The sequence below is a fragment of the Pteropus medius genome, unplaced genomic scaffold (assembly GCF_902729225.1).
Source record: "Pteropus medius unplaced genomic scaffold, Ma_sr-lr_union100, whole genome shotgun sequence".
In the NCBI taxonomy this organism is placed as follows: domain Eukaryota; kingdom Metazoa; phylum Chordata; class Mammalia; order Chiroptera; family Pteropodidae; genus Pteropus; species Pteropus medius.
Genome location: NW_024348533.1, coordinates 3,975,672 through 4,003,512, shown reverse-complemented (window position 1 = coordinate 4,003,512; position 27,841 = coordinate 3,975,672). Strand labels below are relative to the sequence as shown.

The following is a 27,841-nucleotide window of genomic DNA, read 5'->3' as shown; positions in this document are numbered from 1 at the left end:
TTTGCAAGATGAAAAAGTTCTGGAGGTGGATGGTGGTGATGGTTACACAAGGTGAAAGTACTGAATGCCACTGATCTGTACATGTAAAAGTGGTAAAAATGGTAAATTTTATGTACTTGTTACCACAATGCAAAAGGAAAAAGAAATTCCAAATGTTCTTTAATAAAGACCTTGCCTTAAGCATTTTAGTTTTATGGGGGAAGAGATGAAATTGGCAAAGAGGGAGCAAAACAGAGGCTGTAACCCCAGGCCTGTTCTAGAGTTCAGAGAGACAGAAAGTCCCAGAACCACACCAGGAGGGGTCCTGTCTCTGTTATCCCACTTTCCCAGCCCTTTAGGGGGCGTTTTCCTCTCACTCCCTAGACTGGGAGTTAGGCAGACCTGAGCTGGAGTCCAGCCTGTGCGGCACACTTGCTGTGTGTCTGAGATCAAAGCCTTTTCCACTTCTGGGCCTCCGTTTCCTGGCCATGTACTTACTACAAGGCTCAGGAGGCCTCCCAACTCTCCTCCTGCCTAAACATTTTAAGACTTTCTTAGCGCTGATACAGCTCATGCTCATCCGGCCTAGAGTCCCAGTGAACACGCAGGAGGGTGCGCCGCATTTTATGCGCCGGGAAGGCCACTCAGAGACTCAGCCCGAGGACCCAGACGAGTCCTGCCGGAGCTCAGAGTCCTGCTCAGGTGCGGGAGCGCGGCGCGCTCACCTGGAGACCTTTCCCGTAGAAGGAAATCGATAGGAAGACCGCTTGGTTCGTTCGAGGAATAAATTTACTAACAAACACATAATGGACCACAGCGGGGCGAGGCGGGGCCTCGGGCGCGGGGCGGGGCCTCGGGCGGGGCGGGGCCTCGGGCGCGGGGCGGGGCAGGGCCGCGGCGCCTCTGTGCTCGTCTCGGTGGATTGCTGCCAGGCGCCATGGCTGCGAATCCGCGCGGGAAGGCCGAGACATTGGCTCGGAGGCGACGGCTGCTCAGGTACCAAGAGGGCAGTGTGGGCGGCGCTCACGCACGACGCACGCTTGGACGGCGCGGAGCTCGTTGACCCCAGTTCCGCCCGGCCTCGCCTGGCCCTAGCTGTCTATGTCTCGAGCCTCAGTCCTGCGCAGCGGGTCTGGGCAGCTGCTTCCCCCACCCCGCAGCCCGCGCTGCCGCTCATAAGCCCAGCCCACCTGCAGTCACTGCCGGGCTCTTGGCAGCCTTTTCCCCCCGGAGATAGCTTTGGCCTGGCACCCGGGAGGACCGCGCCCAGGGGCGGCCCTAAACAGGACCTGGCCTGGACTGAGAGCGACCCAGCAAGGGACTAAAGTTCAGACGGAGGTTGGGGGTGGGGAGTCGTTTCATAAGCAGCCCTAGAGAACTTCTACCCTAGACCTGTGTAAGGGGCTCTTATTGGGACATAGGACGCGAGGCAGCCTCGGGCTTGAGCATGGGGTTGGCATCCAGCAGGGCAGCAGGGTCAATTGGCTGGCAAGGACCATTGAGGCCCGCGAGCCCGCCACCTAATGGGGGTGCCCTCCCTCACACCCATCCCAGCAAATAAAAACTGCCTTAGGTAGCCTTGTGGGTCTGGGGCAGCCACCTTTTCCTGGGACTCAAGGGACTGACGTGGGCACATACGGAAATGAATGAGACCACATAGCCTTCAAATGACTTAAGAAATTTAGTTTAGCAACTTACTCCCTCTTCTGCTTTCCAGTCAGTTCCCTATGGAGTGGGGGAACTAGAGGCAGGGAAGCAACACCGTGCCCTTCAAGCTTTTATCCTTTTGAGAAACTGGAAGGGGTGGGGAGGCCTGTGAAGGGTGGACTTCTCCCTTCAGGGCTTCAGACATGGCTGTCCACCCCTTGCCTGTCTCCACAGCTCTTCCTGCAGACTCTTTTTTCCCGAGGATCCTATTAAGATTGTCCGGGGCCAAGGGCAATACGTGTATGATGAACAGGGCACAGAATACATCGATTGCATCAACAATGTGGCTCACGGTCAGTACCATCCCCCAGGCCAGGAAAGGAGGCTGTGACTGTGAACTTGGTCCAAGGGTAGGCCTGAGGTGTGGAGTGGAGCGCTTGGGTCGAGCTGAGCAGAAGAGGCCCAGGCTTTCTGGTGTAGCCCTAGAAGTTTCCAAGGGGGATTTGTGTTAAACCTGGCAGCAGTCACAGACCAGATAATGGCAAGCACAGAGAGCAGCAGTCAGCCCAGCCATGACCAGCAACACAACAGGGTCCTGGCCAGGTACTGGGGGTCATGGCAGGGCTTCAGTCCCAGTGACCGTCTCAGGTCCTGGGAAAGGAAACTGAAGTAGGAATTTGGTTATCCAGTTGGAACTGCTAGGACTGATGAAGGGAAAGCAAGTCTCTGACTCAGCCGGCACCTTGGAGGTTAGTAAAGTGGAAGCTAAAAGCAGGGACTCTACTCTGGGTTCATTCCCTGTTCTCCACTTGTTAACTTGTAATCTTGAGCAAGTTGCTTAATGCTCTGTGCCCTAGTTTGCTCATCTGCAAAATAGATGTAATCATACCAGGTACCCACCTCAAGGTGTTTCAGAGGATTCAGTGAGTTAATTCATGTAATTTGCTTTGAGCATGCCTGGCACCTGGGGAGCTGCCAACATGTGTTTGCTGCTAGCATAACCTCTGGCAGTTGGCAGTCATTACCCCTAGCCCCCACTGACTGGTGAGGTCTACCCCAACCCCCTCCATACCCCATGCCATCCCCCACCAAAGACACAGGTTTCTAGATAGGATTTCTGCAGTCTCAGGGAACCCTTTCTAGGTCTCACGTTCCAGAACTGGCATCTCTGTCTCCCACCCCCACACTGTCTTCAGAATCCCCTCTTTCCTCTCCACATCTCCCTCTATAACTGCATCTTCTCTGGCCGGGTTGGGACTGGGGGAGACCCAGTGGAATCGGCCAAGCAGGGCCGGCTGTGTGATGGAGGTGGCCCTCTTCCAGTTGGGCACTGCCACCCTCTCGTGGTCCAAGCGGCACATGAACAGAACCAGGTGCTCAACACCAACAGCCGGTACCTGCATGACAACATCGTGGATTACGCACAGAGGCTGTCCGAAACCCTGCCGGAGAAGCTCTGTGTTTTTTATTTCCTGAATTCTGGGTAAGTGCATTGCAGCCACCCCCAGCAAGAGAGTGAGATGACAGCGAAGGAAGGTGCTCATGTGTGCGCAGCTAGTGTAGCCCACCGAATGTGGACTGGGGGAAAGGTCACCCTCTCTGTGTGGGGTCTGAGCTTCCTGGCTCTAGACCCTGGTGCTTCCTCTGTCCGACCCAGTTTCCTGGTCTCTTAGGACAGGATGCCACTACCTCCCTTCCAAGATCCTTGTTGGGATTTACAAGGTGTTAGGTTCCTTTATTTCTGCCTTAGGAGTGCACAGGCATAGTGCTGGGGGCTGCAGCCCAAATTCCTTTGCTCCGCTCGCTCAGTAAGGAACAAAAACATCAAGCGAATCTTCAAGGAAACACAAAATTTTGAAGAGAGGTCATTGTCTGAAGGAGAAGTACAGGGTATAGTGAAGCACAGAAGCAGTGTGGGGGTGGCCTGGCCTGCTCAGAGAGGGTCAGGAAAGGCTTCTCTGAAGAGGTAATACTGGACTAAGAGCCAACTAGGAGATAAGCAGATGAGGAGGAAAGAAGGGTGCTGCCCACTCCATCGTAAGTGTTCCTGTCAAGGTTGGTCACCACACAGGACAGCCTGTGCAGAGGCCCTGCAGCAGGAAGGGTCATGGTTCCCGGGCACACCTGAGGAACTAAAAGGCAGCCAGTAAGGGAGGGGAGAGGGCAGGAGTGGACGGTGGGGAAGAAGGCATGGCCCACCATCTAGAGTCTTATCAGCCAAATGAGGAATCCATTTCTTTCCTAAGAGCATCAGGAAGTCATCAGAGGATTTTAATTAGGCAAATGATGTCATCAGGGCTGGGGAAGAGCAAGAATGGACACCATTAGGTGCCATTTCAGTAGCCAAGTGACAGGTGATGGCATCTCACACTAGGAGTGGCAGTGAAGACAGAAATGGCAGGTGATGACATGTACACAGAACCAGCCCAGCATCCTGGGAGAGAACATTCCAACAAATGACAGGTTGTGGCATTTAGATTATAGTAATTATTATTGCCATTATCCTCGCCATTGATGTAGTACGCTCACTCATCAGTCTCCCCCACACACAATAATTTCTAGGAAGTGGAATTTACATCTTCATTTTACAGATAAGGAAACAGCAGTTCAAAGAAAGGAACTAGCTTGCCCAGGGTCATCCTCATAGGGGCGGAAGCCAGGACTGGAGCCTCTCCGGGGAGAGTGGAAGCCATGCCCAGGAGTGGGAGCCTCTTTGGCAGTGGAGGGAGGGGCATTTGCTGGCTTATCCCACCATATTTGCTCGGTGGATTCCAGGGACCTCTGTGTTACCAAATCCAGTGGTCTCTTTGCTGCCTTTGTCTCACTCTGCCTTGGCAGCACTGACACTTACCACTCTCTCTGGAAATGCTCCGGGGCACCACGCACCCCTGGTTTTCCACTAGCCTCTGGCAGCTCCTCCTCTGTTTCCTTTGCCAATCCCTCCCCCTCTGTTCCTCAGGGCTGGTCCTCTCCGAGCCTTCTTCCTGCTTGAGCTCATCCACTGCCATGGTATTACGTATCAGCCATGTGCTGGTGGCTCCCAAATTTGTGTCTCAAGCCCAGATGCCTCCCATGTGTTCCAGCCTTCTGGTTCTAACCATGCACTTGGCTTCTTGAACATCTCCAACTTCACATGTCCAGACAGCAGTCAGGAGTCGATTGTCTTCTGCCAACACCTGGTGTGGGACCGTGGCCCTGGCCACTCCTACCCCAGACGTTCCCAGGAAGGCATCCCCCTCTCAACCGCTCCTGCCCGGTCTCACCTTGTAAATGGCAGTCCCATCTGCATCTCTGCTCAAGGCAGAAACCTTCCTCCCAATCCTGCCTCAACTGTCTCCAGGACACCTCACTCCATCTACCTCCCTTCATCTCCATGGCCACCACCTGGGCTTACCTGTGTGTCTTCCTTCTTGGTCGCCTCGCTTCCACTTTAATTTCCTTCTCCATTAGACTCACATAGCCAGAGACGCCTCACATGGTAGCTGAGTCATTCTCTGATTAAAACTCTTCAGTAGCTTAGCATGGCACTGAGAAGAAACCCCAGCCCCTTCCAAGCCCCCAAGAGCGTGGCCCTGCACCCCTTCCCACTTCCGCTCCCTTGCGGCCCCTCACCCTCCTTGCCCTCTCTTAATCCCTGATCACCCCGAGCTTTTTTCCTTCACAGGGCCTCTGTGCATGCTGCTCCCTGTGCCCGGAAACTTCCCCCTGAGGACTCGGCGCCAGTGTCGCCTCCTCTTAGATTCCTTCCCAGACCTCCTGTCTTAGTCAGCTCAGGCTGCCATAACAGAATAGCACCGATGGGGAGGTTTAAACAACAGACATTTGTTTTCTCATACTTCTTGGCCAGATCCAAGATCAAGGTGTCAGCAGGTTTGGTTTCTTTGAGGCCTCTCTCCTTGGTTTGCGGACAGCCACCTTTTTGCTGTCTTCATGAGGTCTTTCCTGTGTCTAAATTGCCTGTCTTATAAGGATGCTACTCAGGTTGGATGAAGGCCTATCCTGATGGCCTCATTTTAACTTAATCACCTCTTTAAAGGCCCTGTCTCCAAATACAGCCACAACCTGGGAGACTGGGGATTAGGGCTTCAAGATATGAGTTTTGCGGGACACAGTTCATCCCATAACACCCCCTCTTCTAAAATAGGGCCCCATCTGGTTTTCCTGGGGCACTTATGAAAACGATTACCCTTCCTTTCTTTGTTTTTCTGGCTCGCATGGCATGTACTAGAATGTAAGTTCCAGAAGGGTCAGGGCCTATCTGTTTTACTATTTTCACCCCCAGCTCCTAGTACATGGAAGGCATTTGATAAATTTTTACCAAATGACTAGCAAATGGCATCCTGAGAATCTTCTCGCTGCTGGCAGGGCTCCTCCTTTCCTCAGATTTCTCTGTAGGAAGCAGGTCTCCAGGAGGGAAAGCCCTTGGACAGCTGTCTGAGAAGTGCCCACCTTTTCTGTCGTAGGTCAGAAGCCAATGACCTAGCCCTGAGGCTGGCCCGCCAGTACACAGGACACTGGGACGTGGTGGTATTAGACCAGTAAGTGCTGTTCCCAGAAGCCTGGGCTTACTGCTTCCTGAGGATCGGTGAGGCTCTGACTTTGGATGCCTTGGGCAGGAAGGATGAGGGGCATGGCTACAGAGACACCTCACACACCAGGGGGCTTTTTCCCTGGGATCTCTCTTCCGGGAAGGCAGCTTCTGGGGAGCAGAGAAAGCTTTAGGAGGGAGTGAGAGTTGGTCCTACATTTGCGAAATCAAAACTTCCAACAGCAGCTCCCGTTACTGAGATCTGCTGCTCCAGGCCCAGGCCTAGAGTCATAGCACACTGCACACTCACTACGCCCTGGGGAGAAGCCCCCACTTCACAGAGGAGGGGGCTGACCTCAGGGGCGCTAACAGTCAGCCACCATTACACAGCTAGTGAACGGCCTCATAGGAAGTCTTGCTGACTCCACGGCCCGAGGACTCGGGGGCTGTAGCAGAAAGGTTGGTGTTCCTTGCGTGTCTCCTGAGATGGGTAGACAGTTGTCAAGGCCAGGCCCAGGACACATGCCACCTGAACCTTGGCCCACCGTCTCTTCTCCCCAGTGCTTATCACGGTCACCTGAGCTCCCTGATCGACATCAGCCCCTACAAGTTCCGGAACCTGGATGGCCAGAAGGAGTGGGTCCATGTGGTATGCACGGCCCAGGGGGCAACAGGTCGGTGCCACCCCCAGCCTGGATGACACGGCGCTGTCACTCCCTATAGGCGCCTCTCCCAGACACCTACCGGGGCCCCTACCGGGAGGACCACCCCAGTCCAGCTGAGGCCTATGCCAGCGAGCTGAAACGCGTGGTCAGCAGTGCACGGGAGCAGGGCAGGAAGGTAACCACATCCGTGCGGGTCCAGCAAACAGTGAACGTCACTTCCTCTGTTGCCAGCTGGTACTAGAGACTAAGAACGCTGAGAGACTCAGAACCAGGGCCCACCTTTGGGAATCTAGGGTGGGAGTGGGGTAAGTGTTCAGCAGAGTTTAGAGATGTGTCCTCGGCACTCAAGAGTCCTGAGGCCCAGGCTGGACCGGTGCGGGTGTGGGGAGGGTCCTTGGAGCAGGTGCTGCCTGGTTGTAGTAACATAATGTGGGTGGGAGTAGCTTCAGGGTGGGGTGGGGCATAGAGGAGGAAAGGCACCCTAAATGGAGTAGCCCGCATGGAGGTGAGGGGCCACTAGAGTAGGGGGCGAGGCTGAGTGGGCAGGAGATGAGCCAGCAGAGGCGGGAAGACCATATGCCAGAGGCCATGGCCAACCTTCAGGGGGGTCTAATAGGGAGGGTAATAAGACCAGGAGTCCACTTGAATGAAACCAGCCCAAGGGCAAGTGAGCAAGGAGGAGACCCAACCTGGAGCAGTGTAGCAGAGACAGGAACGATACGTCACATTCTGGAAGAGCAGTAGTCATGGTGACAGACGGGCGGTGGTTAGCAGTTGGTGTGAGGGCTGTCTGGGAGGCCTCAGTGAAGTAGCGACAGCCACACACAGGATATACGGCAAAGACAGGCAGGCAACGAGGCCAGGAAGGTTGGCAGAGCCAGATCTGGAAAGCCTGGCCTATGTGTTTCAGATGCTCTACACTCACTAATGTAAAACCGGAAGAGGTTGCTCTGGTGGCAAAATGGGTAGGAACCAGTTTTCCACCCCGCTGGCCTTTCCCCCATCCTGGCAGTAGCTTCTGAGGAGCTCCAAGGCAGAACACAGTTTGGAAGTCACCTCTGTAAGCAAAAGGGGTCATTCGAGGGTTTTAAATGAGACAGTGACAAGCTCAGTGTCTGGATTTGGTGTCCCTGCTGACAGTGGAGGGTGCGCTGGAAGAGGCAGCCAGTCTGAAGATGCCTACAAGAGGCCAAGGCAGGACCTGGCAGGTGTGCATGGAGGCAGACATGTCCAAGTCAGGGGGAGGGAGTGGGTGCAGAGATGACATAGGGTGGTCAGGCCTTGCTGCCTGATGGATGGAGGAGCGGGCTGGACCAGGGTTGGGGCCAGATTTCTGCCCTAGGTGGGAGTCACCACATAGCGGCAGGGAAGGAACAGGCTAATGGAGGAGACACCAGTGGATTTCCTTTGGGATGTGCTTAGTACAGGGGTCTGGAAGCATACACGTCGTAAGAGCTGGTTGGAGGCCTGAAAGAAAACTGAGTCAGAGACCCTCAGATATGATGTGGACCCCAAAGTGGGGGATGCAGCGATGGCAGTCACTCATCCTGCTTGGGGCCAGCATTAGCAGGATTCTCTTAGCTTGCCGCTCAGCACCCTCGGCAGTGTTCCCAACGTCCCATCTTGTCCACAGATTGCTGCGTTCTTTGCCGAGTCTCTGCCCAGCGTGGGAGGGCAGGTCATTCCCCCTGCTGGATTCTTCCCAGAAGTGGCAGAGTGAGTAGGTGGGAGGGGCCACCCCAAAGAGGCCAGGGCTGTGATGGGGTTTCCAAACCTTTCTTCCAAATTCCAACCTCAGCCTCACCTGTTTGCCAGATTTTTCAAATCCCTGAAGAAATAGTGGCCCCTCAAAAGCCAGCCATCTGCCTAAGGCCCTGCCTCACCGTTGACCAAGCCAGGATTCAGAGTTCCCAGACCTCCCAGCTCCTGCTCTGATCCCTCTCACCACAGCCCGCCATCAGCTATCTGTCCTCTGCCACAGGTACATCCGCAGGGCCGGAGGGGTCTTTGTCGCAGACGAGATTCAAGTGGGCTTTGGCCGAGTAGGCAAGCACTTCTGGGCCTTCCAGCTGCAGGGGAAAGACTTTGTCCCCGACATTGTCACCATGGGCAAGTCCATTGGCAACGGCCACCCCGTAGCCTGCGTGGCCACAACCCAAGCTGTGGCGAGGGCATTTGAAGCCACCGGCGTCGAGTACTTCAACACGGTGAGTGGAGGCTCAGGGCCAGGGAGCACCGTGGGTTCTGGAAGGCCCCAGACAGCCTGCTTGTCTTTAATGAGCAAAGGCCACAGGCCTGGCACTGTGCCACCACAGGGACTTCTAAGATGCCGTCAGGGCGGGCAGGAGGCTGATATAGTAGGTCAGAGGAAAAAAATAAAATCTCTTTAAAAATTAGCATCAATCCAAAAGCTGTTTCAAGAGATGATTCCTCATAAAATGTAGAGAATCCGGGAGGCCCTCTCCCTTCCGGCAGAAGTCACCTACCGTGTGGAAGGCCCTGTGCTGAGGGGCTGATTAAGGAGCATGAGCAGCTGTCTGTCTGGATGATGGATGGTCTACGATTAGCATACTCTGCAGTAGGAGCTTAGATGTGGGCATGGCTCCCTGGCCTTGGTCTGTGAGGCCCAGAGCTTTCCATAAGTGAGGTGCTTGCCTACTTGGGTTGTAGGAGAAGATATAGCATGTTTGGTGGCTCCAAGAGCACAGGTGTATAGTGGGTGGGGGCATGGTAGTCACCAGCATTCCCATTGTAAAGAGCCGAACAGTCTGGGCTAATCCTGAGGGCAGAGAGGAACCATAGAAGGGTTTCAGTCAGAGAGAGATGAGTCTGAAATACACTTCAGAAAGATCTCTGGCGATCAGTGTGGAAAAAAGAGTGGCGGTAGGCAACTGGTCCAGGCAACAGAGGAGAAGGCCCAAATCTGGGCACGGGCCACAGGGATGAACAGGGAGGGACAGAGAGTTAAGGGGAAGAAGAACTCACTGTGACTTCTCAAAAAGGGGTCAGTTTGAAGTGGGACCTGAAACATGTCAAGGTTTGGCAAGGTGGTTGAGATTTGACAGAGAAGGTGGTTAAGGGTGAGGACTGGTGCTTTCAGATAACTCCCTCTGCCCAGGCGACACGTAAAAAGAGCCTCTGTCCTGTGTCCTGGACACATTCACCTTCAGGGGGAGACAGGCTCATAGACTCCTGATGACAGTGGTGCGGAGAAGGGCTTAATGGAAGTTGGGTGTTCACAGGGCCAGGAAAACACAAGAGATGCTGGGAGGGAGGGTGGAGGAGAGGCGCGGGAGGGGCAGGAGAGGCCTGGTGCAGATGTGGGGGGTGAGAAAGAATTAGCCTTCTGAGGAGGAAGGAATATGTCATGTCAGGTGAAAGACACAACCCAATGGAATGGGAGCATGGTTTTCATTTCTTCGTCTTACTTAAAGTTTACATGGTTAGATTACATCATCCCTGGTTCATAAAAGACCCATCCTCTGTTCCGGCATAGCTTTTATTCATGATCCAGGCCTCTAAGAAACCATCATCCCACATAAAACTTAGGACCTTGACAGTGACCTGCATCTATCCAGATGGTTACTCCCAGTCCCTGCCTCCCCCAGCCCAGGTAGCCATCACTCTGAATCCCACGTTCCTTAGTTACTCTAGTTGTTTTTTAACTTTATAAGAAGTGTATCGTGCTGTGTGTGGTCTTTGGGAATGAGTTTTGTCACCTGACATTATATTACTAAGAATCACCCACATTGTCACTGGAGTTTATTTGCTTTGACTGTTTTATAATATCCCGTCGTATAAACTTACCAGTTGACTTGTCCATTCCTGTCAGTGTGTTTTGCAGCTGTTCCCATGGTTTTTCTTGTTATGAACAGTACAGCTATGAACCATTTTTATAAGTCCTTCTTATACATGTGTAAGAATTCTTCTTAGGATACACCTGAGAGTGGAATTGCTGGGTCATCATTCACCTCCATTTAAGAGACAATGACATGTTTTCCAAAGTAGGTCACAAGTTAACACCCCACCAGTAGGTACAAGAGATTCTGTAGGTCTCCATCTTCTTCAGAACCATTTAATTTTTGCCAGTCACATGAGGGGTAAATCAAGGAATGGTCTTGATATGCCATTCTTGATTTCAAGTTATGTGACCCATCTGATCTCAGAAGCTAAGCCCGGTCGGGCCTGGTTAGTACTTGGATGGAAGACCATCTAGGAAGACCAGGTGCTGTAGGCGTAAAAAATAAAAAAAATAAGGGATTGTAAGCTGACAAGGTCCTTGCAATCTGTGAGATCAACCAAGGGTTGCCTTGCCTTAAAAAAAAAAAAAGTTATGTGAAATATCTCTTCATATGTTTATTGGCCATGTGTTTCATCTTCTGTGAAATGCCTGTTATTTCTTTTTCCCGCTTTTTGATTGAGTTACCAGTGCTTTTCTTATTTATTTGTGGGAGTTTGTGTCTCTGTGTGTTTGTGCATGTGTGTATGTGTATATACATACACAGATAAACACACACACACATACACAAAGGACTTTAGTTATATAGGACTCTTGAAGCTTTTTATTTCTTTTTGAGTTCTAGTGAGTTATATTTTCCTAGGAGGTTTTCTCTTTCATCCAAATGTTCAAAATTGTTGATCTATGATAATTGTTAATACTTTCTTAATATCGTTTTAATCTTTATAATTATGATCCCTTTTCATTTACAATATTGTTTCTTCAAGTTTTCTTTCTGCTTTCTTTGGGGTTCTGTTGTTCTTTTCTAATTTCTTAAGATGAATACTTAACTGTTTTCTCTCTTAATATAAATATTTAAGCCTATAAATTTCCCTCAAAGCACAACTTTTACTTTGTACCCTACAAATTTTAATATATATTATTCCATTATTGCAGAAATTCTCAAAAATGTGATCCAGACCCTGAGGATCTCCAAGACCTTTCAGAGGTCTGCAAAGGAAAATCTGCTTTGATAATAATAGCATGTTATTTGCTTTTTTCACTCTCACCCTCTCACAGTTATACAGTGGGGTGTTCCAGAGGCTGCATGATACCATAAAAGATCGAATGCTGAAGACACGAGAATCCCACTGTTTTCTATGAGGCCAGACGTTGAGGAGATTTGTAAACATATACAAACATGGCCACTTCTTACTAATTTTTCGTGTAACTGTAGTTATTTTCACAAATGTATGTTATGATAACATGCACTTGTTTTTAAATTATTTTTAAATGGCATACTTAAAATTAACATTTTTCAAATTTCTCAGTTTCAATTTCTGTACAGTAAATATTAATAGATATAATGCACATAACAAAAGTTTTTTGGGGTTCTTCAATAATTTTTGAGAATAGGATTCTCAGAAGGGATTTTGAGGCCAAAAGTTTGAGAACCACAGCATTATCATTCAATTCTAGGTTTTTCAAGTCTTTTTTGTTATAAATGCCCAACTAACAACACTGAGGTCAAAATCACACCTTCTGTGATACTTCCTCTTTTGATACTTATTCTGTAAAATATGTTGGTGATCTGGTACTTGATTGTTCACCATGTCCTTGAGAAAAATGTGTGTTCTCTAAATATTTGCAGAACTCTAAATCTCTCTTAGGTCACACTTGCTAATTATGTTGTTTGAATCTTCCTGCTGAATTTTTTTCTACTTAACCTACTCGTAATTGAGAATTGTGTATTGAAATCTCAAAATATGATGAAAAACTGATCAATTTTTATCAATTTTTGCTTCATACATTTTGATATTATTAAATATGTACATATTTTTTATTTCTATGTGTTCATTAGGAATCAAATCTTTATTTTTAAATTGAAGTTTAATTGACATGACATCATTAGTTTCTAGTTTACAGCATAACGTGCAAAATGATCACCACAGTTAAGTCTGGTTAACATCGTTACCACACAGGTAGAAATTTTTTTTCTTGCAAAGAGAACTTTTAAGAACTGCTCTCTTAAAAACTTTCAAATATACAATATGGTGTTATTAACTATAGTCACCATGCTGCACATTACATCCCAGGACTTATTTATTTTATAACCGGAAGTTTGTACCTTTTGACTACTTCATCCATTTTGCCCTCTGGCAACCACCAAATCTGTTCTCTTTATCTAAGAGTTCAGTCTTTTTGTTGTTTGTTTGTTTGTTTATTTGTTTGTTTGGGGGGGTTAAGATTCCACGTATATGTCAGATCATAAAGCATTTTTTTTTCGTCTATTTCAGTCAGCAAAATGCCCTCAAGGGATGAGAGCATGTTGTCACAAATGGCAGTGTTCTGGGGTGCACATGCGTGTGTGCATGTGTGTGTGTGCATGTGTGCGTGTGCATACACTACAATTTCTTTATCCATTTACCCATCAACAGACACTTAGGTTCCTCCTGTCTTGGCTATTGTAAACAGTACTGCAGTGAACGTGGGTTGCAGACATCTCTTTGAGATAGTGTTATCATTTCCTTCACATAAATACCCAGAAGTGAAATTGCTGGGTCATAGGGTGGTTCTAGTTTTCCATAGTGGCTGCACCAATCTACAATCCCACCAACTTGGCATGAGGGTTCCTTTTTTCCACATCTCGCCAACAATTGTTATCTCTTGTCTTTTGGTGCTGGTCATCCTAACAGGTGTGAGGTGATATCTCATTGTGGTTTTAATTTGCATTTCCCTGATGATTAGTGATGTTGAGCATTTTGTCATATGTCTATTGGCCATCTGTATGTCTTCTTTGGAAAAATGTCTATTCAGATCCTCTGCCTGTTTTTTAATCATACCGTATGTTTTTTGCTATTGAGTTGTATGAATTCTTTATGTATTTTGGACATTATGTCTTTATCAAATATATGATTTGCAAATATTTTCTTCTGTTTAGTCGATTGCCTTTTCATTTTGTTGTTGGTTTCCTTTGCTGTGCAGAAGCGTTTAGTTTGATGTAGTCCCACTTGTTTGTTTTTGTTGTTGTTGCCTTTGCTTTTGGTATCAAATCCAAAAAATTATTGACAAAACCAATGTCAGAGAGCTTACCACCTATATTTTCACCTACGAGTTTTATGGTTTCAGGTCTTATGTTCAAATGTTTATTTTAAGTTAATTTTGCTGTATGGTGTAAAATAGTGATTCGGTTTCATTCTTTAGCATGTGACTGTCGAGTTTTCCAGGAATTGAATCTTTTATCATATGGAATGATCTTTTCCATTACTAATAATGATTTTGATCTTAAATTTTACTTTATCTGATATTATAAAGCTACTCCAGCTTTCTTTCGGTTATCATTTACCTAACATATACTTTTCTACCCTCCTACTTTCAGCCTTCGTGTGTGCTCATGCTTTAGGTGTTTCTTTTAACCCTTATATATCTAGAATTTGGCTTTTTGTCCAAACCTATTAAAATTTGATTTTAAAATGACTTTAGACAATTTAAATTTAACATAACTTGATAAAGTTAGGCTTATAAACAAAAACATATTAATTTATAATTTCGGTTCAACATATTTTTCTCTTTTAACCTTTCCTATTTTATTTAAGTATCTGTATTAGAAGTATTTCATACCAAATTATTTTCAATGCAAGACTTTATATTGCAAACCTTTTGACGTCTTGTGTGCCTAAGAATATTTTTATCAAGCCCACATGTTTAAATATTTTAGCTAAATATAAAATCAAGGTCCTAGTTATTTTCCTTAAGTACTTTAAAAAATATTTTCCATTTTTACCTTGCATGCAGTGTTGCTGTTGAAAAAGCTGAAGTCACTGATTCTTTTTTAGTTTGGATATAATTCACATACTATAAAATTTACTCTTTCAGATACAAATTCAATTTCAAATTAAGTACAATTCAGGGATTTTTAGTATACTCCCCAAATTGTGCAACCATCACTACTATCTTAATTCCAGAATATTTTTATCACCCCATACCCATTAGCAGTCACTCTCCATTGCCTTCTCTCTATGAATCCTGACTCCCTAACCTTCTTTCTGTCTTTATGGATTGGCCTCTTTTTGACATTTCATATAAATGGAATTACACAACATGTGACCCTTTGTATCTGGCTTCTGTCATGTGCCACAATGTTTTCAAGGTTTATCTATGTTACTGCATGAATCAGTGCTTCATTCCTTTTTATGGATGAATAGTATCCCATTGTGTCTCTGCCACATTTCATGTATCCATTCTTCAGTTATTGAGCATTTGGATTGTTGCCCTGTCTTGGCTGTTATGAATAATGCTGCAGTGAACATTCACCTACAGGTTTTTGTATAGACATATGTTTTCAGTTCTGTTGAGTGTATACCTATGAGTGGGATTGCTGAGTCATATTACAACTCTAGGATTAACTTTTTGAGGAATAACACTTTCCCAAGCAGCTGTAGCAGTTTACTTGCCCACCAGCAATGTATGAGTTTCTCCATATCCTCACCATCATTTGTTACTTTCTGTTTTATTATCGCTATCCTCGTGAGTGTTAAGTGGTATCTCACTATGATTTGCATTTCCTCTATGGCTAGTGATGTCAAGTATCTTTTCATATCTTTTCATATGGTTATTGACCATATATTTATATATACTGTTTGTAAAAGGTCTAGTCACATCCTGTGCTCATTTTTTAATTGGGTTGTTTTTTTCTGTTGTGTTATAAGAGTTCTTGATATATCCTAGATACTAGATCCTTATCAGATATGATTTGTAAATATTTTCTCCCATTATCTGAGTTGTCTTTCACATTCATGGGTAGAAGCATAGAAGTTTTTAATTTTGGTTAAGTCCAATTTATTTTCTTTTTGGTTGCTTGTGCTTTGAAGTCATTTCTAACAAACTATTGCCTAATCAAAGGTCTTAAGACTTAACCTTTGTTTTCTTCTAAGAGTCTTGTCGTTTTAGTTCTTACCTTTAGGTCTTTGGTAAATTTTGAGCTAATTTTTTGCATATGGCAGGAGGTAGTAGGTAACTTGACTCTTGCATGTAAATACCCAGTTGTCCCAACACCATTTGCTGAAAAGACTATTCTTATTCATTGAATAGTCTTGGCACCCTTGACAAGAATCAATTGACCATAAATGTATGGGTTTTATAGGTTTATTTCTGGACTCTTAGTTCTACTCCATTGATCGAATATCTATCCTTCTGATAGTTGCACACTGTCTAGACTATTATACTTTGTAGTATGTTTTGAAATTAGGAAATATGTGAACATTATTTTGGCTATTCTGGGTCCTCTGCATTTCAATATGAATTTTCAAGATCAACTTGTCAGTTTTTACAAAATGGTAGCTTGGATTTTGATAGGAACTGCATCAAATCCATAGATCAACATGGTATCGCCATCTTAACAATATTAAGCCTTCTAATCCATGAGCATAGCATCTGTCCATTTACGTAGGTCTTTTATTTGATTCAGTGATATTTTATGATTTTCATTGTAAGTCTGGAACTACTTGTGTTAAATTTATTCCTATTTTACCGTTTTTCATGCTTTTGTAAATGGAATTTGCTTAATTTCATTTTCAGATTCTTCATTGCTAGTGTAGAGAAATACAATTGATTTTTGGACATTGGTCTTGCATTGTGCAACCTCACTGAATGCATTTATTATAATAGTTTTTTATGGATTTTTTATAATTTTCTGTGTACAAAATCATACCATCTGTGAATAAAGATAATTTACTTTTTCCTTGCCATTCTGAATGCCTTTTCTTTCTTTTTCTTGACTAATTGGCCTAGAACTTCCAACACAACATCTTGTCATGTTCCTGATCTTAGAGAAAAACATTCAGTCTTTCACTGTTAAATATATTATTATTTGTGAGTTTTCTTTCGTAGATGTGTTTTCTCAGGTTGAACCATATTTTAGTTTTCCAGTGTTCTTTGTTACTTATTTCTGGTTTCATTGATATGGTAGAAGATACTTTGTGATTTCAAGCTTGTTAATACATTAACACTTTTTTTATGGCCTAATGTATACATATATACATGCACTTGAGAAGAGTATTTATTCTGGTGGGATTGTTTAGATTTGGGGATTTTTGTGGGTTTTTTTTTTTAAGTATTCTGTATATGTTAGGTCTAGTTGATTTATAGTGTTGTTCAAAGTCTTCTATTTTCTTGTTGATTTTCTAATTGTTCTCTTATTTAAAATGAGAATGAACTCTCCAACTATTGTTGAATCTTGTATATCTCCTTTCTGTTCTATCAATTTTTGTTTTATATATGTTGGTACTTTGTTAAATGCATACATGTTTGTAACAGTTATATCCTTTTGATAGGTTGACTCTTTTATCATTATAAAATGTTTATGTTGCTAATAATAATTTTAATCTTCAAGTCTTATGTGTCATTAGTACAGCCACACCAGCTCTCTTGATTACTGTTTGCATGGTATTTCTCCACCCTTTGCTTTCAACCTACTTGTCTTTACCAGTGTTCCTTTATTTCTTCATTCATTTCAGCCTAAATAGCATTATTATTTCATGTAAAGTAGATCTGCTAGTGACAGTTTTTCTCACTGCCCTTGGGATTTGAGGGCAGCTCTGCTGGGCATCTGACATGCCCCCTGTCTTCTGGCTCAGTTTGGGGGCAACCCGGTGTCCTGTGCCGTGGGGCTGGCCGTCCTGGATGTCTTGGAGAAGGAGCAGCTGCAGGCCCACGCCGCCCATGTGGGCAGCTTCCTGATGGAGCTCCTGGGGCAGCAGAAAGCCAAACATCCCATCATCGGGGACATCAGGTGAGTCTCAGGGCAGCAGTCACTACCCACTAACCAAGCACCTGCCAGGGGCCTGGCATCGTTTATCTCCTAACCAGCTAGAATAGTGGGGTTTTTCTCCTCCACTCATGAGGGAAGAACTGAAGCACTGGGCAATGGCACTTCTAGAGAGGGAAAGCCAGGGTTAAATTGCTCTGACCCCTAACCTTTCCTCTGCCCACACCAGGGACCCTCCCTTCGCAGTTATTTCTCAGACCTGTTTCACCCCCTCTAAGGGTCCCTGCAGCCCTTGGCCTCCCCAGGCAGAGGTTCAAGCCCTGGTGGAATTTTCGATGGGATTTGCAGAGGCCCAGGCACAGAACACGTGCCAGGCCCTTAGTCCCTCAGTGCTGGCCTCCTGAGATGTCACTTCCTGCTGCAGGGGTTTCGGGCTCTTCATTGGTGTGGATCTGATCAAAGATGAGGCCACGAGGACACCAGCAACCGAAGAGGCTGCCTACTTGGTGTCCAGGTACTTTTTCTTGAAACAAGTTGCCTTTGCCCTGTGTGGAGGGCCCAGATGGGGCAAGCACCCCGCTCTTGCTTCTCCTGTTCTCTCAGGCACTCTGGGCCCACAGAGGGTGGACTAAAGGTGGCATCAGGCTTCTGAGGTGGGAAGGGGTGGCCAGTCTGATCCATGCATCCCCTTGACTGAGGTCCACAGAGGAAGAAAGTGCCTGGCAGCAAAGGTTTCAGCCTGAGCAAGAACACCAGAGCTCCGGGGGCCTCAGACCCTGGCTGCCCAAAGGAAGTGACCTCTCCGGGGCTACACCAAGGACTGTGGCATAACTAGACTCTGGGCTCCCAGACAACAGGTTGGGGGATGGACAGGACCCCTGCTCCTCATTGGGTGAGGTGTGTCTGGACGGATCGGCATCTCAGGAATCCCAGTCCCAAATCACGTTCTTTCATTTGAACCCAGGCAGGGCCTAAGCCTAGGACCCTTCCCCTTCCTGTTTATTCTCTCTCTCCATTCCCCACTCCTGCCCTCTTACCCCACCTCAGAAAACCCTTCTAGTGTTTGATGTGTGTCCTTATTCAGATTGCGAAGTGTGCGCCGTTTAGAATTCACATAAACAGTCCGTAGTGATGTAAATCTTTCTCTCCATGAGGTTTTTTGAGACTGACTCCTCCTAAGTAGCTGTGCAATCCCTGCCTTTTCTCTGCTGGTCAGGTACTCTGCCAACTCACCCACCCCTTTCCCTAGGGAGCCTCCCCGGACTCAGGAACCCAGCATGGTCTTTGGGGAAGGAGTCAGAAACTAGGGGCGGGTAGTCACCCTGCTAGGTGGCAGAGCTGGATTTGAAGTCTTGATCTGTTCTTTCTAGTCATACCAGGAAGAACAGGATGGGAGCCAGAAGGCAGACTGAGGACACCCAGGCTCCTGGCGAGACTTCGAAATAACAAATAACAAAATGAATAGAAAAGAATGGGAGTTGGGAGTCAGAGTATAAATACAATCACACCAGACCCTCTCTCTGTGTCCAAAAATACCTTCCTAGGTTGTGTAAATGTGGAATAGTAAGTGATTCTTAGGTACAGATGAGAATATCGAGAATAGTCATCTTCCTAAAAAGAACTGGAAGTTAAAACCAATACCCTGTCTAGGACTGGAAGGTTACCTGTGTACAGGGAGCAGGGAAGTGACTGAAGCTTAGGTCACCGTGCTGTGTAATGTTTGACATTGACCATATGTATAGAAAAATAAACCACACACATCACACAAATCATACTTAAAATAGAACTGCAGGAACGGGTGATACAAACCCCCTGCTCTGGGAGGCAGCAAGCTCAGGGCCAGGTGCAGGGCACCCAGACAGGGGCCATTGATGCCAGGCCACAAAGGATGAGCAGTTTAGCAGGCGGGGAGCCAGTCCTGTGTTCTGGTGGGATGGCCTGTGGCGGGCTCCAAGAGCAGTTTAGCTGGAGCCCTGGCCACAAGGTGGAGGCAGGCCTCAAAGGCTGGGGGGCAGCAGGGCCCTGTGATGCTTGTCCTCCTATTCTACAGGCTGAAGGACAACTATGTTCTGCTGAGCACTGACGGCCCCGGGAGGAACGTCCTCAAGTTTAAGCCCCCTATGTGCTTCAGCTTGGACAACGCACAACAGGTGGTGGGAAAGCTGGATGCCATCCTGACAGGTGAGCTTGAAGCCCAAAGGACAACTGACCATATCCCTAGAGTCCAATATGGAGCAAGGAGCTGAAGGAGAGGGGTCCTATTGGCCCAGGGCTCCCCATTCCTGCCTGTGCCGGTGAGAGCTGAGCCTCCACCCCCCAGCCTGGGCAGACAGCACCAAGGGGTGCGGGGCAAGGGAGCAGGGCCAGCCCAAAGGCCACTGTGAAATGATCGCAGCTTTGTGCTTGAGGCTAAGGTCACCAAAAGCTGCTGAGCAGCTGAAATGAGATTTACACCCAGGTCTGACAAGAACACAAAATGAAATTCCTCTGCACATTCCCAATCACCCAGGACCATCAAAGCCAGCCCAGGGTCTCCCCTCAACCCACTACTAGAAATCTGTAATTACTGAATTGGATGCTGAATGCAGGATATGCTGTGCCATCAAAAGCTCAGTGGGGTCCCAAAGTAGGCAAAGTCCTATCTTCTGGTAGAAATCAGAGCAGCCCTTCTCTGTCCTCACCTGAGCTTTTTCACTGCTGGCTCCAGGGCTCTGAAGCTGAGGGCCAACCCCTACTGGACATAACTGGAGGTGACACAGGACCTGAGGAGGCAGGGAGGCTGACTGAGCCCAGAACTCCAGTTGAGCCTGAGTCTTGGGAAACCTGAGGGTTGGCTTTGTCCTTTGGGGTAATTGTTACTGCCCCTGTGGCTAGTGATCCATATACATGGGTAAAAGGTGGTAGTAGGGGCCTTCAGCCTTCACCTGAGGTTAACTAATCTCTGGTTTTTTCCCAGACATGGAAGAAAAAGTAAGAAGCTGTGAGACTCTGAGGCCCCAGCCCTGAGGCAGTACTTTCCTTCCCCCCAGGTGAGTGGGCCACAACTATGTTCCTTAATGTTAGCAGTGGCTCCTTCACTCCAGCAACCCAAACCTTTTTGATAAATATGTTGTTCCAATCCAAGTGATGTTCCCTTCTCATAGGTTAGTTTCAACCCTGGGAGGCAGCTCTGGCTGCCCTGGGCCCTCTCCACCCACCAGAGAAAATCTCCAAAATACTTAAGTGTTTGATGCTTGGGGCAAGAGGGCAGAAGCAGGTTTCCTTTTAGAGGGCAGGGAACAAACTCCCATTACCAGACTTTGGTTCACTTAGCACCCCAGCCAGCTGCTGCCATCGGACTTGAGGTGCCCCAATCCAACAGCAAATAGGCGCTGTCAGAGCAGGGTGTTACATGCCAGCCAGGAGGGGTTACCCTTGTCTGTAGGACAGTCTCATTTCCACCGGTATTCCAGAGTACCCACAGAATCCCACTACCCAGTGTACCACCTTCATCCCAATGAACAGCTGCCTTAATCTCTGGGCCATGTCCTTCCTTTAAAGAGGCTCAAGTCCCAATTCATTAAAGGAAACTAAGAGGGTGATGCGGCAACAGGCCACAAGCTCAGAAAGCTCTGGAGCACATGGCCCCACCCCTCTCAGCATATCCCACACACCCAGGCTTGGGGGTTTTTACATTTTTATTTCAAAAGCTTGGATAGCTTCAATATCCAGGTCGTGGCAAAATCAGGACACGTGTAAAATACCTTACAATACATTAGATTCCCAAAAGGTACCAAAAAGTACAGTAAAATTAACACTTCCATTACAGGAAATGTATGACACAAATAATATAAAATTAAAAGGTGAAAAAAGGTGACACTGGTTTTCCTAAGATAGACCTCTTTACAACCAGGGTCCACAGGTCCAGGCTGCAGGGCAGCAGTGGGAAGCAGACCCTCCCATCTGGTTCTGGTCTGACCAGGAATAAAATCAGCCCACAGTGCCGTTCTGGCCTGAGACACCACACGCTGCCTAAAACAACTAGAGCTCTGGAAATAGTAAACAGGAGAGTGATTTCCAGGGGGGAAATTTTAAATAAGATGCACATGGGACAGGCCATAGAAAGGATGCCAAGTTAAATTTGGTACATAATTGTGTTCACTCGATATCCAAACAAAGCGTGTGCAGTTGGTCGGGCACTCCTGCCGAAGCCTCAGTATGGCTTGTAGTTATTCTGATGGCCGCCACGTCGCTGGCTCTTCCCGTAATTCGTACTACCCTGACCTAGGGACAAGAATAACAATGATAGCAGCTGGGCTTACTGAGCACTTACTTACCCCTGTGCCAGGCGCTTGACTCCTCACCAGAGCAAACTCCCCTGGGGCAGGCCACAAAGCCTAGCCCGTCCGACTCCAAAGCCCCTGCTGCCAGTGGCCCCTGCACTGTCTGTCCTGCCTCCCAGGTGGGTGAGTGGATGGGCCTCCCTCTCTCCTACTTACTGTAGTCGTAGCCGGGGCCGTAGCCGTAATAGCCATAGGGCGAGTAGTCGTAGCCGCCATAGCCGGGCCCGTAGCCCTGCTGGTAGCCGTAGCCCTGGTTCCAGTAGTTGCCGTAGCCCTGATTCCAACTCTGACTCTGACCTGTGGGGGGAGCAGGGCACAGGGGCCCATGGACCATTTAGCACACGCAGGAGCTAGGATGGAGGAAATCCTGCCCTTTGGGTGGCGGGGTTACTATGGCAACTCAGAGGTAGAAGCCAAGGGGCTGCTGTCCTAGTACACGGGGCCCTGGGCCCGGCACCTGAGACCCAAGCTGCAGAGCTTAAGACCGGACAGAATGGAACACTAACTTCACTTAGGGCCACAGAGGCAGGAACTCACTCTCACTCTAATCGCCCCCTCCTTCCCTGGCAGCTTGGCCTTAAGAGAGTTCAGGCTTTGGAGTCAGAGGGGCCTGGGATGGAAAGAGCGCGCCTGGCACAGCCCTGCCCTACGTTCTGCCCACCCACCCATGACTTAGGACTCGGACTCAGGACAGCCAGAGCCCAGCAGGCCCCCCGCACCCCTCAGAGTGGGATGTAAATGCCCTGCTGCCCTGGGGCCCCAAGCCGCATGGGAAATAGGGGTGGGGCTCTTCCACTCCAAGCAGCAGCAGCAGCAGCAGCAGCAGCGGCGGCGGCGGCGCCTGGACCCAGGAAAGTCATTCCTGTTCCTGCCCACATTGCCACATCAGAGGCCAGAGTGAGCCCTGGAGACAGGCACCAAAGCTCCATGCAGGCAGGGAAGCCAGACCCATCTTCATCCGGGGTCCACTCACCTCCACTTCCACCACCACCACCGCTGCCTCGGTTCCCTCGGTTTCGGTTTCCGCGGCCCCCAGAACCATACTGCTGCTGTTGATAGACCTCTTTGGGCTGGGCCACCTTGATTTCACACTGAAAACCAAGAAGACAGGAGTCAGGCCACTGAGACAAGTTCTGGGCAGGGACTATGCACAAAGACCACTAACAAACATTCAAATGGCAGATCTCGTCCATCTGCTCAAAAACAAACTACGCTGTGGTGAGAAACCACACGGGGACTAGCAACTCTCAAACCATAACCAAAACAGACAGACCAAAACTTATACTAGGGCCCTGCTGGCTCAAACCTTTCCCCAGAGAAGGTACTGGGGATGGATAGAACCCCAGGTCTGCTGGTGGCCACCCTGGGGCAGCTCCATGTCAAACCAGGAGAGGGACAGCTGAGCCGATGCCAGTCCAGTGAAGCAAAACACACCAGGTGTCAGGCCTGGTGCCACCTTGGTCCTACTGGGCAAGGGGATCAGAGGCTTCCCAAATTTAAGGCCTTAGAATAAAACTTTGACTTTATTTTATTTTACAGAAGAAATGAAGCATCCCACTCAAATTTGTAGTGATGACTCTACCTCCAACTTACAGAGGAAGAAAGCCACTGAGGCTGAAAGCCACATTTCCAGGAGGCCATACTGCTTCCCCTACTCCCCCAATCATTGGTCTGTTGTTGGGACAAGCGAAGCCTATGTCCCCTCAGAGCCAGGACCGAGTCACTTTCCCCTTTGCTCAAAAACCTGCCCACTGTGGGCGGGGGTAGGGTCAGGGACCTGCCACTGCTCCCACTTAAATCGTAAGTGTATTTTTTAAAGAAAAGTCCCCTAACACATACTCTGCCCCCATTAAGAACAGTAAAAAAAAAAATGTTTCATGTAAGATGTCCCCATATAAGCACACTCCCATAAACTGGGAAATGACCCCTACACCAAGTGATGCAATCTGTTTTCTACTCTACTGAAATAATGCTGAATACAACTAAATACACTATTTCAAGACCTACTACCAAGTTTGACTAAATGATGCCCTAACCAATTCTTCCTGCCCACTTCCCATTATAGCACACAGGGAAGGCCTCTCTGTCACTGTCCTCTGGGCTAAGGGATGTCTTACTCAAGGGCCCCTAGGAGCCAATCTCATTTTACAAAATACTTAAAGGCCCAATCCAGTCTTTCCAAATTCCCGGCCTGAATATTGAGGTTTCCAAGAGCCGCACCCAACCTGTCCCACCATATCTGCCTGCCACTCCTGCTGAGAGCCTGCCACGCCCTGCCAGAGTTAAGCTACACCCAACTCCCAACAGCTACCTAGAGAATGACTACTTGAAGCATGAACTACCCTCTCCTAACCCAAGTTCAAAGGCAACAGTTGCACTTCTAACTACATAGAACTGTGCTCATTTGAAGGCAAAATTGGCCCTAGGTACAAGTGGACCAGGACCCTCGGGGGCTCTTTGGGAAGGATCTTGCTGGGGTGGGGATGACAAAACCAGTGTCTTAAAGGGATGGAGCCGCATAAAGATTTGGTGTGGCAGGATAAAACAGGAGAAAAGCTCTGCAGCAGTATCCACAGCAGCAAAGACTTCGCCGAGCAAAGAATTTCTGAATGGCAGAAGTTCTAGTCTTCTCAGAAAGTAACTGGGGCCTTTATATACCTTAAGACTCTAGATCCAGAATGCCTTGACCTCCAGCTTAAAATCAGGAATCCAAGGGCCAGCCCCACTCAGCATGCTTACTCCATCCCAGAGAAGCCAGCCAACCGAACCTCCCCTTCCTCCCACACATCCTGTGTTCATTGCCAGTCCTGCCAGCCTAGGAGCACCTCAAAGGATGGGACCATCTGTCCCAATCAGGCAATGAGGTCCTACTACACTGGAGAGCTCTTGGAGGTAGCCCGACCCAAGCCACAACTGCAAAGACCAGCCAATGGCAAGAGGCCAGGCATGCAGAGCTGGAGATTCCTTACCTTACTTCCACTGATGGTATGGAACTTTTTCTCTAGAACTTTCTTCACAGGTTCCTCTTCTTTAAAGGTGATGAAAACAAAGCCTCGTCTTTTGTTTGACTTTGGATCCACTGGAAGCTCAATGGCCTCAATCTATAAACAGAGGCAAAGCTCAGAACCAGTACCCCCAACCCCGGGGCCCTCAGGGCACTGACAGAAGAAAAGGCCAGAATGAAAAGGCCTCACTGGAGGACTCCAGCCAGCCAAGGATGCCAAGGACGCCAAGGACCAGGACAGCTGGCAGGCAACTCTTGGGGCCACACACTCACCTCCCCAAACTCGCCAAAGTACTCTCTTATCTTCTCCTCAGTGGCTTCAGGATTCAGACCCCCCACAAAAATTTTCTTTACTGGGTCCTTCTTCATGGCCATGGCCTTTTTGGGGTCAATGACACGGCCATCCAGCCTGTGCTCTTTCTGGTCTAAGACCTGTTCCAACAGAAAGGAATCAAGCTCTAACTCAGCGAGATGACCCTGCACAAAGCCCTTCTCTTGGAGATATAAAACTTAAGACACAAGTAAGCAAAATGTGTCTCATCCCCTCCAAACTCTACTTTCAACCTGACCTGCCAACCCAGTCTTCCCCAAACTTCAAGTACAGTTGCTCTCCCTATAAATCAGTCCTCACCACCTCCAGATTTTGCCCATGCTGTACTGTAGCCCCATTTCCCGCCCAAGCAGTCCCAGATTAAGGCCTAACTGCAGAAATAAAGCAGCAGTGATGGAGAGCACAAGCTGGAGCTGGGCTGCTAGAGGTAGATCCCTCACTTCCCTCTCTTAACTGTGTGATCTATTGAGTCTTAGTCTGCTTTCTGAAAAATGGGACTAAAATAACGGGCTTATCTCATAGCAACCTTGGACTCTTCTCTAGTCCTCACAAGATAGTGTTTACAGTATCCAGAATAGGCACAAAAAGATAATACATATCCACTATCGTCTTCTTGGACCACTCCAGCCCACCATACTCACTCCCACACTTAATCTGTATTTTTAATCCCTTCAAAAACAACAAAGTTCACCTCTGCTTTTCCCAAAGTACTCACCCATATGCAAAACAAACTAATCATGCTCTATCAGCAGTGTCCGCCTAGAACACCTCCTAGAACAGTGATATAAAGTAACCCTGCTTACCTTTTCCACACTCGCTGAATCTTTGAAGAGGATAAACCCAAACCCTCTTGACCGGCCAGTGTTGGGATCCATCTTTATTGTACAGTCAACGACCTCTCCAAATTTGGTAAAATAATCCTTTAGGTCTTTTTTGCTGGTATCCCAGCTCAGGCCACCGACGAACATTTTTCTGAAATGGTAGGGTGAGACACATGGCAACAAGCTTTATGAAAAAGCTGAGATTTGAGAAAGACTAGCCCTGACAAAGTTTCCATTGAAAATATTATAAACGAAGCCACCATCTGAAACAAAGTTCTACCCCCTTGAGGGCTCTACCTTCCGAAGATGTTAAACCTCCACAACCCTCCCAAACTCAACCTTAACCCTATCAAAGCTTTAGGAGACTGCACCCCTAGACTACGCGAGGGAAAGGAAAGCCATCCTGGCCAGGGTTACAGGCTCTGAGCACTCGCAACTGTAAGTAATTTGTGTAAACCACCACATATCAAAAGGCTATATCGCCCCTGCTAGTCTCCGCCACCTCGGAGAACTCGCTCTCAAACAACTCGCGGCTTCCGGGTGCTGAGAGCGCCTTCAGATCACGACTCCGCCCTCAACAGGAGGCGGAGAAGGGAGGCCGCGGCCATCGGCGCGCGCCAACTCCGCCCACGCAGCCCCGCGCTGCCTGGACCCGGTCGGCACCGGGCCTCAGCGCACTCCTCTTCCGGCCGGCCGGCCGCCCGGCCCCGGCCCCGACCCCGCGCGAGCGGCCCTGGGGCGGCGCCAAAGTCGACCCAACAAACTCCTGCAAAGTCGAATGCGAGTGGCGGCGCGAGAAGCAGCTGGAGGGCTGGCCCGCGGGCCCGAGCAGGTCCCGGCCACCCGCCCCTCCCCCCGCCGCGTGGCGCCAACAAAAGGCGGCCCGAAACAAAGGCGGCGCCCGGTCGGCCCGCGGCCGCACCTACCCTGCGTCCTCCTCGTTCTTACTGGCGTTGATCTGGTCGCCCTCGGCGCCGTTCTGGTTGCCGGCCGGGGGAGCTACGCTCCCGCCTCCAGTCCCCGCTGCCACCCCGGTGCCGGCCCCAGCAGGCGACTCGCCTTCGGGAGCGGCCTCGTGCCCGTTCTCCGTGGCGCCTGTCGTCTCCATGAGCTGCTCTTCACTCGCTTCCGACATGCTAGGCCGGGGCGCGGCGGCTCCTGCAAAAAGCGGCCACAGCGCATCAAGCCCCGAGCATCTCCCGCCCGCCGCCCGCCGCCCGCCGGCCCAGCTGCTCACCTCGCCGCCGGTGACGCCGCGAGGCCCGCTCGTCCCCACCCGCCGAGAAGGCGCCGCGGGCTTGGCCGCGCTCACACTCGCGCTGCCGAGCTTCCCCTCCGTCCGCCGACGGAGCCGCCGCGACCTCGCGCGCTCCTCTTCGGCCGCCGCCGCACAAAACCCACCGACCAACAGAATCACTCGGGCCCGCGCAGTGCCGCCGCCTGACAATGCCGACTCGTGGCGCTCTTTATAATGCCGGAGCCGGGGCCACCGCGCAACAAGATTCATGCTCATTGGCTGCGCCTTCCCGTCACTCAGCCCTGCGCCTGTATCCCATTGGTTATGTCCGCGTGCGCACGCTAGATCTGGGCGGGCTTTGTCCTCTCTTTAGAACCCGCGCGAGGCCTGGCTCTGCGGCGGGTCGCTGGGCCAAACGGGCCGATCGTCTCGTCTGAGCAGTCGGTGGCCGGGTCTGTAGGCCAAGAGACCAGAGTCGGACCCTCCGCCCTGTGAAGCCGCAGTCTCTCGTCTCGGCGTGCTCCATACCAGCACGTACAGCCTCAGCCACCCCATTTCCCAAAAATAGTAAACTGGGCTCGAGGAAGTCTCGCAAACCAGGGTT

General features: G+C 48.9%; 2 protein-coding genes across 5 annotated transcripts; one reads left to right on the top strand and one right to left on the bottom strand.

Annotated features, from left to right (window-relative positions):
• The first annotated feature begins 869 nt into the window (after positions 1 to 869).
• Positions 870 to 23,851, top strand: PHYKPL (5-phosphohydroxy-L-lysine phospho-lyase). Of its 3 annotated transcripts, XM_039880154.1 has the most exons (13): positions 870 to 975; positions 1,861 to 1,979; positions 2,950 to 3,109; positions 6,090 to 6,164; positions 6,716 to 6,803; positions 6,878 to 6,994; positions 8,453 to 8,535; positions 8,801 to 9,026; positions 17,392 to 17,546; positions 17,947 to 18,036; positions 19,573 to 19,703; positions 20,479 to 20,551; positions 23,384 to 23,851. In XM_039880154.1, exons 1-12 carry the CDS (start codon positions 917 to 919, stop codon positions 20,526 to 20,528), a joined length of 1,353 nt encoding a protein of 450 aa, XP_039736088.1. In that variant the 5' UTR covers positions 870 to 916; the 3' UTR covers positions 20,529 to 20,551; positions 23,384 to 23,851. The 3 variants fall into 3 exon arrangements, with proteins under 3 accessions (XP_039736088.1, XP_039736089.1, XP_039736087.1); XM_039880155.1 differs by lacking the exon at positions 17,947 to 18,036; XM_039880153.1 differs by having other exon boundaries at positions 19,573 to 23,851.
• On the bottom strand, positions 21,182 to 27,463 carry HNRNPAB (heterogeneous nuclear ribonucleoprotein A/B). Of its 2 annotated transcripts, XM_039880157.1 has the most exons (8): positions 27,238 to 27,463; positions 26,927 to 27,158; positions 25,983 to 26,151; positions 25,122 to 25,280; positions 24,814 to 24,945; positions 22,818 to 22,935; positions 22,001 to 22,141; positions 21,182 to 21,785 (listed from the first exon to the last, which is right to left on the bottom strand). In XM_039880157.1, exons 2-8 carry the CDS (start codon positions 27,133 to 27,135, stop codon positions 21,715 to 21,717), a joined length of 999 nt encoding a protein of 332 aa, XP_039736091.1. In that variant the 5' UTR covers positions 27,136 to 27,158; positions 27,238 to 27,463; the 3' UTR covers positions 21,182 to 21,714. The 2 variants fall into 2 exon arrangements, with proteins under 2 accessions (XP_039736091.1, XP_039736092.1); XM_039880158.1 differs by lacking the exon at positions 22,001 to 22,141 and having other exon boundaries at positions 27,238 to 27,460.
• Positions 27,464 to 27,841: the final 378 nt, after the last annotated feature.